Raw genomic sequence first — 16,292 nt, 5'->3', positions numbered from 1 at the left:
CAACAGAAGGGTACCAGCAAGAGTTAAAGGGAAGGTTTACAAGATGGAAGTGAGACCAGCTATGTTTTATGGTTTGGAGACAGTGGCACTGAAGAAAAGACAGGACGCGGAGTTGAAGGTGGCAGAGATGAAGATGTTGAGATTTTCACTGGGAGTGACGAAGAAGGAAAGGATTATGAACGAGTATATTACAGCAGGGGTCCCCAACCACCGGGCCACGGACCGGCACCGGGCCGCAAAGCATTTACTCCCGGGCCACAAGGAAACAATATGATACACAATATTCAAATTAACGCCGGACCATGTAATGCTAGAGAGCTTTTTATTTGAAACAGATACTTGATGTGGCATTTGGCAGACCAATGGTAACTAACTTTATGACGCCAAACAGAGCTGGTGAACACTATGGTGGTGTGACTGCAGTTAGAGAATCAAGGTGTAGCTTCAGTTTGAGGATATTTATTCGAAAAATGTGTGGTTGTATCCGTCACTGACACACAATTTTCTCGAAATGGAAGAGGAAAACTGTAGCTCACTAGCAGACAGATGAACTGAGACAAGCTGGTTAGAACCTGAAAGTCTCTTTATTTCTTAAAGGGCCAGTAACCTTACCAGTTAACTGAGGTGAGTGCACAATACTAGAAATACTAGTGGGAGCCAAACTAAACTCCTCTTCTTAACAAGGGCTTTCCTACACAGCCGCCCCCAAAAGTCTACCGAGACCTTTTGAACAAAACAGGAAAGCCTCTCAGGGGTCCTCTGTATCCAGGGGACTCAGGAGCTGCACCAACCGGGACACAGGGCGCAGGTAAGTACTGTCCTTCACCTGCACGGCCGCGGACGCACCTGTCAGCTCCAGGGTACATCTGTGTAACCCTGCCAACAGGCCAGAGGGCACGAGGAAGCTGCGGGTCAATGATGAGGGCCATCTGGCCGACTGACAGTTCCTTACCATTCTTCCTCCACTTCTGCCTCTCTTGCAGACCCGATAAGTAGTCGGCTGCTTCACAAGGCTGATCTGCGGCCTGGGCGTCAGCAGGCCCGTGAAGGAACCTGACTGTTGCTTGGACAAGCTCTTTCCATGAAGAGAAGTCTTCGATGGCAGGGAGCTGAGGAATGGGAGAGATTGTTACAGTACAGATTATGGCGGACTTCTTCAGTTCGCTGTCGTCAGACTCAAGATGAGCAGAGGGCATAGTAGGCCACTGATCTTCAGATAAGTAGAGGAACTCTGGACCTTGGTGTCATTGATGTGGTTAATTCCTCCAGGGTTAGACCCCGAGTGATGTCATTTGCTGGGTTTGTGACATAGTTCACGTACTTCCAGCTATTGGGCTGTTAGGTCCTGGATTTTCATGACTCGTGTGCCCATGAAGACTTTGTATCTACAGGACTCTGACTTGATCCAGTGGAGAACTGTGGTGGAGTCCGACCACAAGACAACCCGCTGGATGGGCACGGTGAGCTCAGTTTTGAGTACATCGGTGAGCTGAGCACCTATGAAGGCAGCACTCAAGTCGGGGCATCGACAGCTGCTTCCTGGGAGCCACCCGAGACCTAGTGAGCTCGAAGTAAACGTGGACTTGCTGTTGGTCATCCATGGTCCGCATGTAAGCAACAGAGCCATATGCGTGCTCAGACACATCACAGAAGATGCGGATGTCCCTTGTTGCTGTAGCGTTGTCTGTGTGTGGTGGAACATAGGCTCAGGGAAACTCCAGGTGGATGAGGTGAGGAATCTCTTGCTCCCAGGTGAGCCATCTGTCGAGCAGACTTTGAGGTTGGATCGGGTCATCCCAACCAACCTCCTCTTTCCAAAACCGTTCTAGAACCTAGCCCTAATGGTGAATGGTACAATGTACCCAAGGGGGTTGTACTGGCAGGCAAGTACTCAGTACAGGTTCCTCATGGTGGGTGCTGAGGTCTCCACAGGGCGATGCTTATAACCCAGGGAGCCGCCGAGGCAGTTCCAGCGTAGACCCAGGGTAGGCTCCTGAAGGTCGCTACTGCTCTTGGAGAACCACAGTTCGCTGCTTTCAGAGCGGGCCTCAGGCGGGAGGTGCTTGATGACCATGGGCAAGTTGCTTGCCCACTGGCAGACCTCAAACACTCTGGTCTGTAGGTGCTGGTGGAGATCGTCAACGAGACGCTTGGCCTCTTCAGCAGAGTGTGTGCTATGCAAACAGTTGTCGACATAGAAGTACTGCTTGTCTGTCTCTGTCAAGATGGGATTGCCCTCTGTGTAGTTTTGGATGTGTTGCTGAAGGGTATAAATGGTGCAGCAGGGACTACATGTCGTCCCGAAGGGGAGTACCTGCCACTTATAAATGCTCGGCTCCTGCTGTCCCTCCATGTTCCTCCAGATGAAGCATAGCACTGGCCTGTCAGTGGGCAGCAGGCGGATCTGGTGAAACATGCCTTTGATGTCACTGCTGACTGCCACGGCATGTTGGCGGAACCTGATGAGGACACCAAGTAGGGAAGGTCATTTAGGGACAGGCCTTGGTACTGAAACAAACAGTTAAAGACAATCTTGTCCTTACAGTTGTGGGTCACCATATGGTACAGAACGTACCAAGATTCTGCGGATAGGTCAGCTTCTTCGGGGGTTATCCTTGTCACGTAACTAGCCTTCTCCAGTTTCCATATCCCATTACAGTAGACCTCTGCCCACCTAGGGTCCTTGGCAAGTCTTCTCTCTATGCTGCAGGGAAGCAGGGGGGTAGCGTAGTGCTGGACTCCATCGGCCTCGACCCTGGTGGTGGATGCTTGGAGCATGGCCATGACTCGCTGGTCCTGCTTGGAGTGGGTAGCTTCCTTTTTACCGGCGTAAGGAAGAGTGTCGACTTGCCAGAGGTGCTCAACATTCCTGAAGAGCTCAGTGGCAGTGGAGACAGTGGAGATGCAGGAGGCACTGTGAAGAAGACGTAGTCTGGGCAAGGCTCGTAGAACCCTGGAGTGACCAACTTAGTCAGGTGCAGATGCCGACAGGACCACCTGGCGGGCCTGTACGTAAGGGCTGTACTGGGATCGGGAGGTGTGGCATATCAGAACCAATCAGAAGCAGTGGCTGGGCGTGGTTGACTGGTGGTAAGGGCAGGCCACAGAGGTGCTTGTAGCATTTCTGTAGTGCAGTCATGGGGTAGGAGTGTTTGGCCAGGCTGAGGCCTTCGGTGGTGAAGGCTTGGTGGAGCCGGTACTTCTGGGAAAGCATGCACAGTGGAGAAACATCAAAGGAGATGCAGCTGCCCTGGGGCTGTTCGACATTCTGCTGGACTGTCTGTAGATGGAGAGTCTCTGGCTGTCTGGGAAGGTTCAAGAGCTGTACAGCTTGAGGGAGAACAATACTTCGTTCAGAGCTGTTGTCCAACATGGTGTAGGTCTCCAAGGCTTGGTTCCTGTTCCTTAAGATGACCTTGACAACTTTTATCATCACCTGTTGCGGACAGTTGGGCTGGTCGAGACAGACCTTGATGGGTTGTGTAGTGACCATGTGGACTTCGGTTTCACCCTGCTGGATGGAGTCATGCAGAATGGTAAGGTGCTGCCCTTTGCAGGTCTTGCATGCGCGCTTCAGAGTACATGCTTCAGCGGAGTGGTTGGGGCCACACTTCCAGCACCATTTCCCCTCTTGGATCCACTTCACAACCTGGCTGGTAGATAACTTCTTGAAGTCATCACAGGCATTCAAGAAGTGCTCCTTATTGTCACAAAAGGGACAATACAGCTTGGACTCGAAGACGGTTTTGGAGCGAGCAGGCTCTGGAGTACTAGCGAATTCCCCAGCATTGAGAAGGATGGTCGTGGTCTTCTCCCTGTAATGAGTGACACGTTGATCCTTCTTGACTGGCTTGGGTGCATCACACTGGTAGAGTGCCACAGCTCGGCTTGAGAGGCGCTTAGCTTGCGACTTCATCTGGAGCCAGGCTGCCAGTCAGGCAGGGTGAAGGTCATGTCTGACGCTGTCTGGAGAAAACCGTGGCTCAGACAGCATTCAATAAATCCGTCCCTGAATGACGGAGGCATCTTGCTTAGGAGCCGGTCGATGTGAGATCCACATCTCAACTCGTACCTGTTTGGCCCATCAAGTGTCCTGAGCATGCCCACCAGAGACTGGATGGACAGGGCGAAGGAGTCAAAAGCTTAAATGTCACCAAACTTGATGGTAGGGGAGTTGAGGATGGCACGTAGCTCTGACTGGATGAGCTGTCGGGGTTGACCGTATTTGTCTTGCAAGGCTTGCAATGCAGTGGTATAAGGCCGGGAGTCATACATGTAGGCCTTTGCTAGGTGGAGGGTACTAGGGAGCTTCAAGTGGCTGAGAAGCGCTTGGTACTTATAATGTTCAGTCAGGTGCCCGTGGCCCATCAAGTTATCCAAGGTCATATTGAGTAGAGCAAAGTCACTTTCGCGGTCACGCTTGAAGACTGGCAGCATTGGCTGGGGGATGCCGTAAGGAGAGGCAATCAGCATCTCTGAACCTGGATGCTGGGGATGCCCTGATGTAATCTGTGGTGGGATAGGGGCCATGTGGGGTGCAGCGGAACTCACGTGCTGGTATGGTTGAGCTGCGGTAGAGGTGGTCACACAGTAGGTAGGAGTTTGCACTGCAGAGGGTTCTGTGGCATGATACTGCTCGGTCTGGATGCCAGGTGTAGCTACAGAAAGTTCGTGTGACCTCACGGGAAGTTTGGTGGGAGCAGGTACAATGGGAGCGGGGTACAACGACACAGGGGCTGCAGCGGAGGTCGACATCGCCTGTGCTGGAGGGTGCATCACTGAAGTGAAGACTGCGGGGTGAGCTGGCGGGGGATGCATGCTGTGTGGTACAGTAGGACGCGCTAGAGGCATGGGTGCCACTGCATGGCGCTGCAACTCAGCTGGAGGATAAGTCAACTTAGATACCGCTGGCAGCACGGGAGGGGGTGCAAAGTGTAGATGAGAGATGGATTGACGTGGTAAGCCTGCAGGAGCACTGGTGGATGGAGCATTCGTCACTGGTAGAGAGTAGAAGCTCCTTGTGGTCGATGCACTACTACGTGGTCCCTCCATCTCTGGTTCTTGGGAGGAGTGAGATGGCCAGCTTGGCTACCTTAAGGTCCTTCTCCTTCTTCTTCAATCTTCAGTATCTGGCATTATTAAAATAATCAATCACATCAAAGCACACACCCTTAACTCACGTCTGTTTGAGCAGCTTTTTGAGGAAATGGACGCAGAGCACAGACGCCTTCTCTTACACACTGAAGTCAGGTGGTTATCAAGGGGGAGATCCCTGGCCAGGGTTTTTGAGTTGAGAGCTGCTACAGAGATTTCTTTCCGAAAAAAAGTCACCACTGGCAGCACACTTCAGTGACGAGGAGTAGATAACAGAACTCGCTTAATGGTGTGACATCTTCAACCTCTTAAATGAATTCAATTTGTCACTTCAAGGGAGAATGACAACTGTCTTCTAGTTGGCAGATAAAGTGTCTGCATTCAAAGCCAAACTGGAACTGTGGGGACGGCGAGTGAACAGGGGCATATTCGACATGTTCCAAACATTAGCTGACATTTTGGGGGAGACTGAGGCTGCACCGTCCTTCTCCCAGCTGGTGCACGATCACCTGGCTTTGCTGTCGACAGAATTTGAGTGTTACTTCCCAACCGCAGATGACCCAAGAAATGTAAAGGATTGGATCCGTGACCCATTTGTGAATGTCCCCGGCGAATCTTTCATGTCAGCGCAGGAAGAAGATCAACTCCTTAAGCTTGCAAATGTAGGTGGGCTGAGAAGTATGTTTGACATAACATCTCTGCTGACATTATGGATCAAAGTCAAGGCTGAATATTCTGAGATAACCAGGAAAGCACTGAAAACTTTGCTTCCATTTCCAACATCATATCTCTGTGAAGTGGGGTTTTCTGCAACGAAAATAAAATTGCAGAATAGATTGGACATAAGAAACACCTTTCGGGTGTCGCTGTCTCCCATCACCCTTCGATTGGACCATCTTGCTGCAAGGAAACAAGCCCAGGACTCCCACTGATTCAGTGATATTGGTGAGTTGCAATGTTGTTATATGTATGTTATGTTAATGCGAGGAAAATATGCGCTGTGTGTTAAATATCCAAACGTTACTTTAAATGTTACGATACCACTGACTTATAAGCCTAGCCTATATTCTGGTCGTTATGAACCCACCCCTGCCCCTCTCCAGGTCCACCAGAATATTGTCATTATTAAACCGGTCCGCGGTGCAAAAAAAGTTGGGGACCCCTGTATTAGAGGGACAGCTCAGGTTGGACAGTTTGGAGACAAAGCAAGAGAGGCAAGACTGAAACTGTTTGGACATGTGCAGAAGAGAGATCCTGGGTATATTGAGAGAAGGATGCTGAATATTGAGCTGCCAGGGAAGAGGAAAAGGGAAAGGCCAAAGAAGAGATTTATGGATGTGGTGAGGGAGGACATATAGGTGGCTGACATGACAAAGGAAGACACAGAGGACAGGAAGAGGTGGAAACAGATGATTCGCTGTGGCGACCCCTAACAGGAGCAGCCAAAAGTAGTAGTTATAGTAGTAGACTGTGGTACTATGTTAGTCTGTTAGAGGTACTGTTGTCTGTGTACCATATGTATCAGTATGTACTGTGGTACTATGAAGTCTGTTAGAGGTAGTGTTTTCTGTGTATTATGTATATGAGTATTTACTTTGGTACTGTGTTAGCTTGTTAGAGATCCTATTGTCTGTTTACCATGTGCATCAGTATGTACTGTGGTACTATGTTCGTCAATAGGTCCCATGAATATAATACAAAGAATAACATACAAATCACACTCAGGAATCGATCATGCTTTTTCTTAATATAAAATTATTTCTGATTTTTCCCTTTTTCTCCCAATTTAGCGGCCAATCGCTCCCTATTCTAGTTCAAACACCCACCCTCGTACTGCATGCGTTCGCCAACTGCATCTCTCCGGCCGGCAGTCTCGAAGGAGACGCCTCGCCACTTCTGTGACAAGGCGAATCCAGGCTTAACCATTGCCTCTTCCGACACACACAGAGATGCATTCATGTGACGAACACAAGCCGACTCTGCGCCCCTCCCGAAAACAGTGTTGCCAATTATTGCTGTTTCATCGAATCCGGCCATAGTCGGATCTGGCGAGACCGAGGTGCAAACCCCTGTCCCCAGTGGGCAACTGCATTGACACAAAGCCGATGCTTACACCGCTACACCACTGCCGACCCTATCATGTTTATCTGTATCTGGAAGTTGGGGCCTGGCTTCCCTCTCATTAAGACTTAATCTCAAAGATGTGGAGCAATCAATTAAGTGGACGATCCAATCACAGCTTTGGAGACTGAAAAAAAAGAAAGAAAATAAAAACCCAGACTATCCAAACACCAAAATTGAAACCGAATACCTACCCAATGAATGAATATGTGAATACTCGGGTATTCAGGTCCAGCCTTAGTATTTACCAACATAATCAAATGACTAAGAATTAAATCTGTGCCCTGTAATGTTTTATAAATATAGTGAGAGTATTATGTTTGGATCTGTGTATGCAAAAATATATACATCATCTTTGCTAAAACACTGATTTCCTTGTTGGAAATTCTCCGAAGCAATCTCAGCTATGTACCACCATCGCACTGTCTAAAAAGCTGTGATGGGACAGGTCACATTTTAGAAATTGCTCTCTATGGGAAGAAGGTCAGGCATAATCTCCTGAGTAAGACCAATGAAAGATCAACAGGGGAGGTTGGTCTGGCTTGCACAGCTTGTGTGTGTGTACCCCACTTACAGGAAATAATTAAACATGGGAGCGTTTCTCACCCTGATGTCTGTGAGCTCAGCGCCGGTTCTGTCTGCGTACACTATCACTCTGGGGTGGGCCGAGAACTCACACCATCGCCACTGAGATCTGGCGTTGAAGTACAGGTTGCTGTCATCCTTACGCCACTTCTGCACTCTGATAGGTAAGGAAAACTGGTCAATCAGACTGAGCTATGAAGTTAACACTAGAACAACCAAGGCCATAATTTTGACAGTTTTGGATTTTCAAAGTTTAATAACTTTGTGGAAAAAAAAAAGATACACACCTGCCACCCCCTGAATGCTCCTAAAATTGCATATATTTGCATTAAAATTAGTTTCAGATCAATTGCACAAAAAAAAAAAATTACGATAAGATCTACCTAAAACGACCATGAGTGGTCAAAATGATGGCATGTAATTTGTGCGTGATCGTGTGCGTCATGTCACTATTTATGACGTGTTTTGGTCGCATCATTTCCTTTGCGAAGTTCATTGCTCTGTCTTAGAAGCACACTAGCGTTTTCCAGAGCAGAGTAATAGTCTAAACTTGATTTTTGATTATTTCCAACATGTCTCGGTACAGACGCCGTTTCAGACGCACCATGACCACCGAGGCGTTGCAGTATTTATAGATGTTGGACAGCAGCAATTTTAAATAATTTGAAAAATAGTATTAAAGTTGTTAAATGTGAACTTTGGTGTCAGTCGTTTCTTAACAGACATACTAACATATGCAATGCATTAATATCTCAATTGGGTATTTATCTTGGCAACCATGACTGCCCATGGTCATTCTAGTAGTTTTTAAGTTGTTTGGGACTGTTTCAATATTTATTTTCAGTTCTTTTTTTTACAGTTCACATTTTATGGGCCTTGTTACGTTTGTTAGATTTGCAATATGTGTTTTCTGCTTTGTTTTTCGAGTAATATTTTCACTTTTTCAATTTTACTATTCAAGTTCGACCATGTCTCTGAAGTTTGTTTAAAAATAGTATTATAGTTGTTAAAATGTTAATTTTGGTGTCAGTCGTTTCCTAACAGACATATTAACGTATGCAATGCATTAATATCTCAATTGGGTATTTATCTTGACAGAATCTACTACTACTACTTTCGGCTGCTCCCGTTAAGGGTCGCCACAGCGGATCATCCGTTTCCATTTCTTCCTGTCTTCTGTGTCTTCCTCTGTCACACCAACCACCTGCATGTCTTCCCTCACCATATCCATAAACCTCCTCTTTGGCCTTCCTCTTCTCCTCTTCCCTGGCAGCTCCATATTCAGCATCCTTCTCCCAATATACTCAGCATCTCTCCTCCACACATGTCCAAGCCATCTCAATCTTGCCTCTCTTGCTTTGTCTCCAAACTGTCCAACCGGAGCGGTCCCTCTAATATAATCGTTCCTAATCCTGTCCTTCTTCGTTACTCCCAGTGAAAATCTTAGCATCTTCAACTCTGCCACCTCCAGCTCCGCCTCCTGTCTTTTCGTCAGTGCCACTGTCTCCAAACCATATAACATAGCTGGTCTCACAACCATCTTGTAAACTTTCCCTTTAACTCTTGCTGGTACCCGTCTGTCGCAAATCACTCCTGACACACTTCTCCACCCACTCCAACCTGCCTGCACTCTCTTTTTCACCTCTCTACTGCACTCCCCGTTACTTTGGACAGTTGACCCCAAGTATTTAAACTCAAATGCCTTTGTCACCTCCACTCCTTGCATCCTGACCATTCCACTGTCCTCTCGCTCATTCACGCATAGGTCCTCTGTCTTGCTCCTACTGACTTTCATTCCTCTACTCTCCAGTGCATACCTCCACCTCTCCAGGCTCTCCTCAACCTGCACCCTACTCTCACTACAGATCACAATGTCATCCGCAAACATCATCGTCCATGGAGACTCCTGCCTGATCTCATTCATCAACCTGTCCATCACCATTGCAAACAAGAAAGGGCTCAGAGCCGATCCTTGATGTAATCCCACCTCCACCTTGAACCCATCTGTCATTCCAACCGCACACCTCACCACTGTCACACTGCCCTCATACGTATCCTGCACCACTCCTACATACTTCTCTGCAACTCCTGACTTCCTCATACAATACCACACCTCCTCTCTCGGCACTCTGTCATAAGCTTTCTCTAAATCTACAAAGACACAATGCAACTCTTTCTGGCCTTCTCTATACTTCTCAATCAACATTCTCAAAGCAAACATCGCATCTGTGGTGCTCTTTCGTGGCATGAAACCATACTGCTGCTCGCTGATCATCACCTCTCCTCTTAACCTAGCTTCTATTACTCTTTCCCAAATCTTCATGCTGTGGCTGATCAACTTTATACCTCTGTAGTTGTTACAGTTCTGCACATCGCCCTTGTTCTTGAAAATCGGTACCAGTATGCTTCTTCTCCACTCCTCAGGCATCCTCTCACTTTCCAGGATTGTGTTAAACAATCTAGTTAAAAACTCCACTGCCATCTCTCCTAAACATCCCCATGCCTCCACAGCTATGTCATCAGGACCAACTGCCTTTCCACTCTTCATCCTCTTCATAGCTGCCCTCACTTCCTTCTTGCTAATCCACTGAACTTCCTGATTCACTATCCCTACATCATCCAACCTTCTCTCTCTCTCATTTTCTTCATTCATCAGCCCCTCAAAGTATTCCTTCCACCTTCTTAGCACACTCTCCTCGCTTGTCAGCACATTTCCATCTCTATCCTTGATCGCCCTAACTTGCTGCACATCCTTTGCAGCTTTGTCCCTCTGTCTAGCCAATCGGTACAAGTCCTTTTCTCCTTCCTTAGTGTCTAATCAGTCATACAACTCACCATACGCCTTTTCCTTTGCCTTTGCCACCTCTCTCTTTGCTTTATGCTGCATCTCCTTGTACTCCTGTCTACTTTCTTCATCTCTCTTACTATCCCACTTCTTCTTTGCCAACCTTTTCCTCTGTATAATTTGCTGTACTTCCTCATTCCACCACCAAGTCTCCTTGTCTTCCTTCCTCTGTCCTGATGACACACCAAGTACCTTCCTAGCTGTCTCCCTCACTATTTCTGCAGTGGTTGTCCAGCCATCTGTCAACTCTTCACTACCACCCAGTGCCTGTCTTAACTCCTGCCTGAACTCCACACAACAGTCTTCCTTCTTCAACTTCCACCATTTGATCTTCGGCTGTGTCTTCACTCGCTTCCTCAATTGGGTATTTATCTTGACAGAATATAGAGTTTAAAAACCGGCCTTCATTTTGACCGCCCATGGTTGTTTTAGGTAGGAGTGAAATCCCGGTCATTCTAGGGGTTAAGTATTCTTTTAAATTAAACTGGACTTGACATTAAAAAAAAAACACTTAGGGAAACAAGGGATGAAAGACCAGAAACAGGGAGCATATCTCAAATGCCAGGATACAAGGTCACAACTTTGCGTGTGTGTGTGTATACATGATGGCACCAGGAAGGAAAAGGAAGAACAGACTTAAAACAAAGCTCTTTCACATATCTCACCATCCATCTAATACCAACACAAACATCTGATTCAATGCACACTCACAAGCACAAGCACACTGGCACAACTATAAACCCTATCAAAAAACACATACGTACACAAACATAGCTCACTATAGAACACTGCTTCTCCACATACACACACCACCCATCCAACATAAACACAGACATTCCAGATAACATACAGATAACATACACCAGATAACAAACATGCATACACCACACACATTGCTTACCCCTTTCCGACTGTCCAGAGGTGTACTGCTCCACTCTCACTGGCCACCAGCACCTCACCAAGCACATGGGGGCTGGCATCACAGTACAAACATATATTAACTGCTAACTCCAGCGATGTTAGTGCCTTGTTCTACCGATTAAACAGTAAGGGACAATAAAATTGCATGATCATCATCTCTACCTGGCACTGATGCAGGTGGTGGACTGTTTGGTGTGAATGACCTCAAGGAGATGTGGCTCCAAACACATGCCCAGTCTCCAAACCCCACATAGGTAATCTGAGCGCACTGCAACACAACCTGGAAATAAAAACAAAACACAAATAAAATGGTAATCTCGAACTTATTTTAGCGCAATATATATATACGATCTATACACAAAGCAGTGAATTTCAGCTAAGTGCTGCTCCTGTGGTTATAACTGTTATTACAGGCATGGATTGTTATAGGTGTGGCGATGTGATGCAATACAAATCACAACCCCCTGGCTATGCCCTTCCATCATCTACTATAAATAAAAAAACATTTCAGATTCTTCCATTGAGGTGAGGAGTATTTGGGTGAGAGACATGTTGAGAGAGAGAGAGAGAGAGAGAGAGAGAGAGAGAGAGAGAGAGAGAGAGAGAGAGAGAGAGAGAGAGAGAGAGAGAGAGAGAGAGAGAGGATACAGTTATTGAAAGACAGACCATTACATATTTTTGTATTTTTCAGTAGTTCTAATTTTTTTGTTTTTTGTTTTTACCCCCCCCCCCCCTTTTTCTCCCTAATTGTATCCGGCCAATCACCCCACTCTTCTGAGCTTTCCCGGTCACTGCTCCACCCCCTCTGCCGATCCGGGGAGGGCTGCAGACTATCACATGCCCCCTCCAATACACGTAGAGTTGCCAGCCGCTTCTTTTCACCTGACATTGAGGCGTGTTGCCATGGGGACGTAGCATGTGGGAGGATCATGCTATTCCCCCCAGTTCTCTCTCCCCCTGAGTAGGCGCCCTGACCGACCAGAGGAGGTACTAGTGCAGCAACTAGGACACACACTCACATCCAGGTTCCCACCCGCAGACACGGCCAATTGTGTCTGTAGGGACGCCCAATCAAGCCGGAGGTAACACGGTGATTTGAACCAGTGATCCCTGTGTTGGTAGGCACAGGGATTGCCACACTACCCGGATGCCCCTAGTAGTTCTATTTTGATAGTGTTTTTTTAGACATATTTTTTGTTTGATTTTAGTTTTATAGTTATATATATAGTTTGATATAGTTAATTTATAGAATTAGTGCTCTCGCTTTCCTCCATGGTTGCTGTTGAGTCCAGAGAAGAATGAGTTTTTTTTCCCCCCAAAGGTAAAACAAAACTGCAGGACGTGGTTTGTTACCTGTAGCCCATCCTAACATTTTCCTCAGATTCTAGCATTTTTTTAAAAACCCCTTCGTCATGTTTTAAGATATATAAAATGCTGTTTGATATAATAAATTATCTGATTTTTTTCTGCAAAATAAGTTCAATTATCTTGTTAGAATCCTTAAAAATTACATCTACTCCTTCTCCCTCATTAAAAAACCCTGCATCTATGAATATGCAAGTTATCCCCACCCTCAATTCAAATCTCCCCCACCCCTTTGCCACTCAGCAGGTGGCAATATAGGAGTAATTCAGCCATACATGTATGAACCGGGAATTGATTCCAAAGATAAGCAGCAAACTGGGCAGGGTGCAGTGGACATATCAGAATGGTAATGTATTTTATGCGTTGCTCTATACACGTTAGAAAAGCAACAGTTAATAGATAACATGAGCCTTCGGCTTGACTACATTATCAATCAGCTAATAATTGGTCCCGCTCGCCAGCTCTGACGTGACAGAGGAAGAAGCAGAGGATAGGAATAGATGGAAACAGATGATATGCTGTGGTGACTCGTAACAATAGAAGCCGAAAGTAGTAGTAGTGGTCGTAGTAGATATTAGAGGGACAGCTCAGGTTGGATGGCTTGGAGACGGTGGAACTGAGGAAACAACACAAGGCGGACCTCGAGGTGGTAGAGTGGAAGATACTAAGATTTTCGTTGGGAGTGACGAAGAAGGATAGGATTAGGAACAAGTATATTAGAGACAGCTCAGGTTGGACGGTTTGGAGACATTGCAAGAGAGGCAAGACTGAAATGGTTTAGACATGTACGGAGGAGAGATGCTGAAGAAGGCCAAAGAGGAGGTTTAGGGATGTGGTGAGGGAGGACACGCGGGTGGTTGGTGTGACAGAAGAAGATGCAGAGGACAGGAAGAGATGGAAAAGGATGATCCACTGTGGCAACCCCTAATGGGAACAGCCGGCGGCGGCGGCGGAAGAAGAAGAAGAAGAAGAAGAAGAAGAAGAAGAAGAAGAAGAAGAAGAAGAAGAAGAAGAAGAAGAAGAAGAAGAAGAAGAAGAAGAAGAAGAAGAAGAAGAAGAAGAAGAAGAAGAAGAAGAAGAAGAAGAAGAAGAAGAAGAAGAAGAAGAAGAAGAAGAAGAAGAAGAAGAAGAAGAAGAAGAAGAAGAAGAAGAAGAAGAAGATGATGATGATGATGATGATGATGATGATGATGATGATGATGATGATGATGATGATGATGATGATGATGATGATGACACTTACTTTCATTGAGGAGTGAGACAGAGCTGATTTGTCTGGCTGGACTCTTTAGCTTGAAATGAAAGGGTTTGTGATGTAGCTCCAGACAGGGGGCCATCGAGTCCTGTGACCGCAGCACAATCTTTTGGAAATCTGAAGCACAGCATCAAGGAGGCTCAACACTCAGGTTTGGTAGGGATGAAATTAGGGGCACAACAAAGTTAAAAATTATAAACTGGAAATAAAATAGGAGTTTAGGTGAGAAAAACTACAATGACTACACCAAATGAAGCCATGAAATGGCAGCTGTCTACATAATGCATATGTGACATCTCTTCCAGTGACCACAGCACATACCCACACATTTTAGTTTAGTTCTGCTTTCTGATCTAAAAAGACAAACGTCTGCTAGTTGCCATTTCAGTACGTGTTATAGGATCAGTGCAGAATATAATAATGGTGTCGCAAGATATCAACACACAAAATGTGATGTGAAAGTAAAACCAATCATTTAACACTGGCGTCAATAAGCCCTAACCATCAGGACAATCTGGCCACATTGACTATGATTATGAAACATGACGAAAATCCAGAAGCAAACACCATTTTGAACCAAATCACACACCAATGGAAACGATATTGGAATGGTTTCTTTCCGTGCTCAGAATCATTCAACCATGCTACGGAAGAGCACCTTTACACGTTTTCTTATTTTCAGAAACCTGTGACACCTTACTTTTATGATACAGCAGCAATTATAAATGTATCACTTTAGTTTGAAGGATACTGAGGCAGTCAAGGCCTTGGTTCCCCGGGCAGATGAGGCAGCCATGTTGTGCGGCACTGGAGCTGGCTTCTGTGAATGGGACAAAGGCTAGGGTGCCCCCTGTGAAGCGCTCAGAGAACTGCTTCTTGTCCCTCTGTTCTGTCAGTTCCTCATGGAGCAGATCAGCCAACAGCTCAGGAGGGATGTCATGGATGACATCAGCCAACAGCCTTTCATAGTCGGTTACAACAGTGCTGACATGTGAATATCCACCTCTGAAAAAGGGGAGATACAGAATGAGTTATTCTCTCTCACACACACACACACACACACACACACACACACACACACACACACACCAATATGCAGGTATTAAGATTAAAGGCTACAATCCTAAAAGTTTACAGACAAATAAATGTCCTCTTTGATCCTCTTGATTGCTGTATATTGACAATAGCTATTCCACAAAGGTCCAACTCCTGCAGATTTTAGTAGTGTTTAGCTGCATTTCCACCCAAAGTACCCGGAACTATTAGACCCAGGAACTACTTTTCAAGGAACCAAATGGTTCCTTTAGCCAACTGTTGTCTGCATTTCCACTGCAGTCCAAAGACCCGCAAAGATTAGGCATATTAATCCGCTGACGTATGAAAAAGACATGGCTCTTTTACAAGTCATTTTTGCAACTGACTACACAACAACGATGATGCCATACAAAGCGACGGACAGGCATCATTATTTGTATGACACTGCAAAAACAGTAAGCCTGGAGGAGATTCAAGCCATGCTGCTGTTGTTCATGATTTACTGCTTTGCAATTTGGTCATTTAGTCAACATTAGAAATAACATGAGCAATAGTACAAACCACAAAGCCAAGTCAAAATGCCCAAAATGCTAGACTTATATCAAGTAAATGGATTTCACGAGCAATTGCGGAGAATGACTGAGATGACTCGCGCCCCCAGAGATGGACTCACGCCATCTTGTATGAAGTACAAGAATGGTGAGAAGTGAATCTTCTACTACTACTTTCAGCGGCTCCTGTTAGGGATTACCACAACAGATTATCCGTTTCCATCTCTTCCTGTCTTGGGCATCTTCCTGTTATGCCAGCCACCTGCATATCTCCCCTCACCACATCCCTCCTCTTTGGCCTTCCTCTTTTCCTCTTCCCTGGCAGCTCCATCTTCAGCGTCCTTCTCCCAATATACCCAGCATCACTCCTCTGCACATGTCCAAACCATCTCAATCTTGCCTCTCTTGCTTTGTCTCCAAATCGTCCAACCTGAGCTGTCCCTCTAATATACTCATTCCTAATCCTGTCCTTCTTCATCACTCCCAATGAAAATCCCAGCCGGTCTGCCGCTATCTGTTT

At 46.2% G+C, this 16,292-nt stretch overlaps 1 protein-coding gene across 2 annotated transcripts in view; it reads right to left on the bottom strand.

The window, feature by feature from the left end:
* taf1c (TATA-box binding protein associated factor, RNA polymerase I subunit C) overlaps positions 1 to 16,292 on the bottom strand; it is a 65,717-nt gene that overhangs the window by 28,842 nt on the left and 20,583 nt on the right. For both annotated transcript variants that reach the window (XM_056290981.1, XM_056290990.1), the window contains 5 exons: positions 14,938 to 15,191; positions 14,175 to 14,303; positions 11,729 to 11,846; positions 11,547 to 11,618; positions 7,822 to 7,957 (listed from right to left, as the gene is read on the bottom strand). In XM_056290981.1, coding sequence (XP_056146956.1) covers positions 7,822 to 7,957; positions 11,547 to 11,618; positions 11,729 to 11,846; positions 14,175 to 14,303; positions 14,938 to 15,191 — 709 coding nt within the window. The remainder of the gene's footprint in view (positions 1 to 7,821; positions 7,958 to 11,546; positions 11,619 to 11,728; positions 11,847 to 14,174; positions 14,304 to 14,937; positions 15,192 to 16,292) is intronic.

The sequence above is a fragment of the Lampris incognitus genome, chromosome 1, assembly GCF_029633865.1.
Source record: "Lampris incognitus isolate fLamInc1 chromosome 1, fLamInc1.hap2, whole genome shotgun sequence".
Lineage (NCBI taxonomy): Eukaryota > Metazoa > Chordata > Actinopteri > Lampriformes > Lampridae > Lampris > Lampris incognitus.
This window is presented reverse-complemented; position numbering and strand designations above follow the sequence as displayed.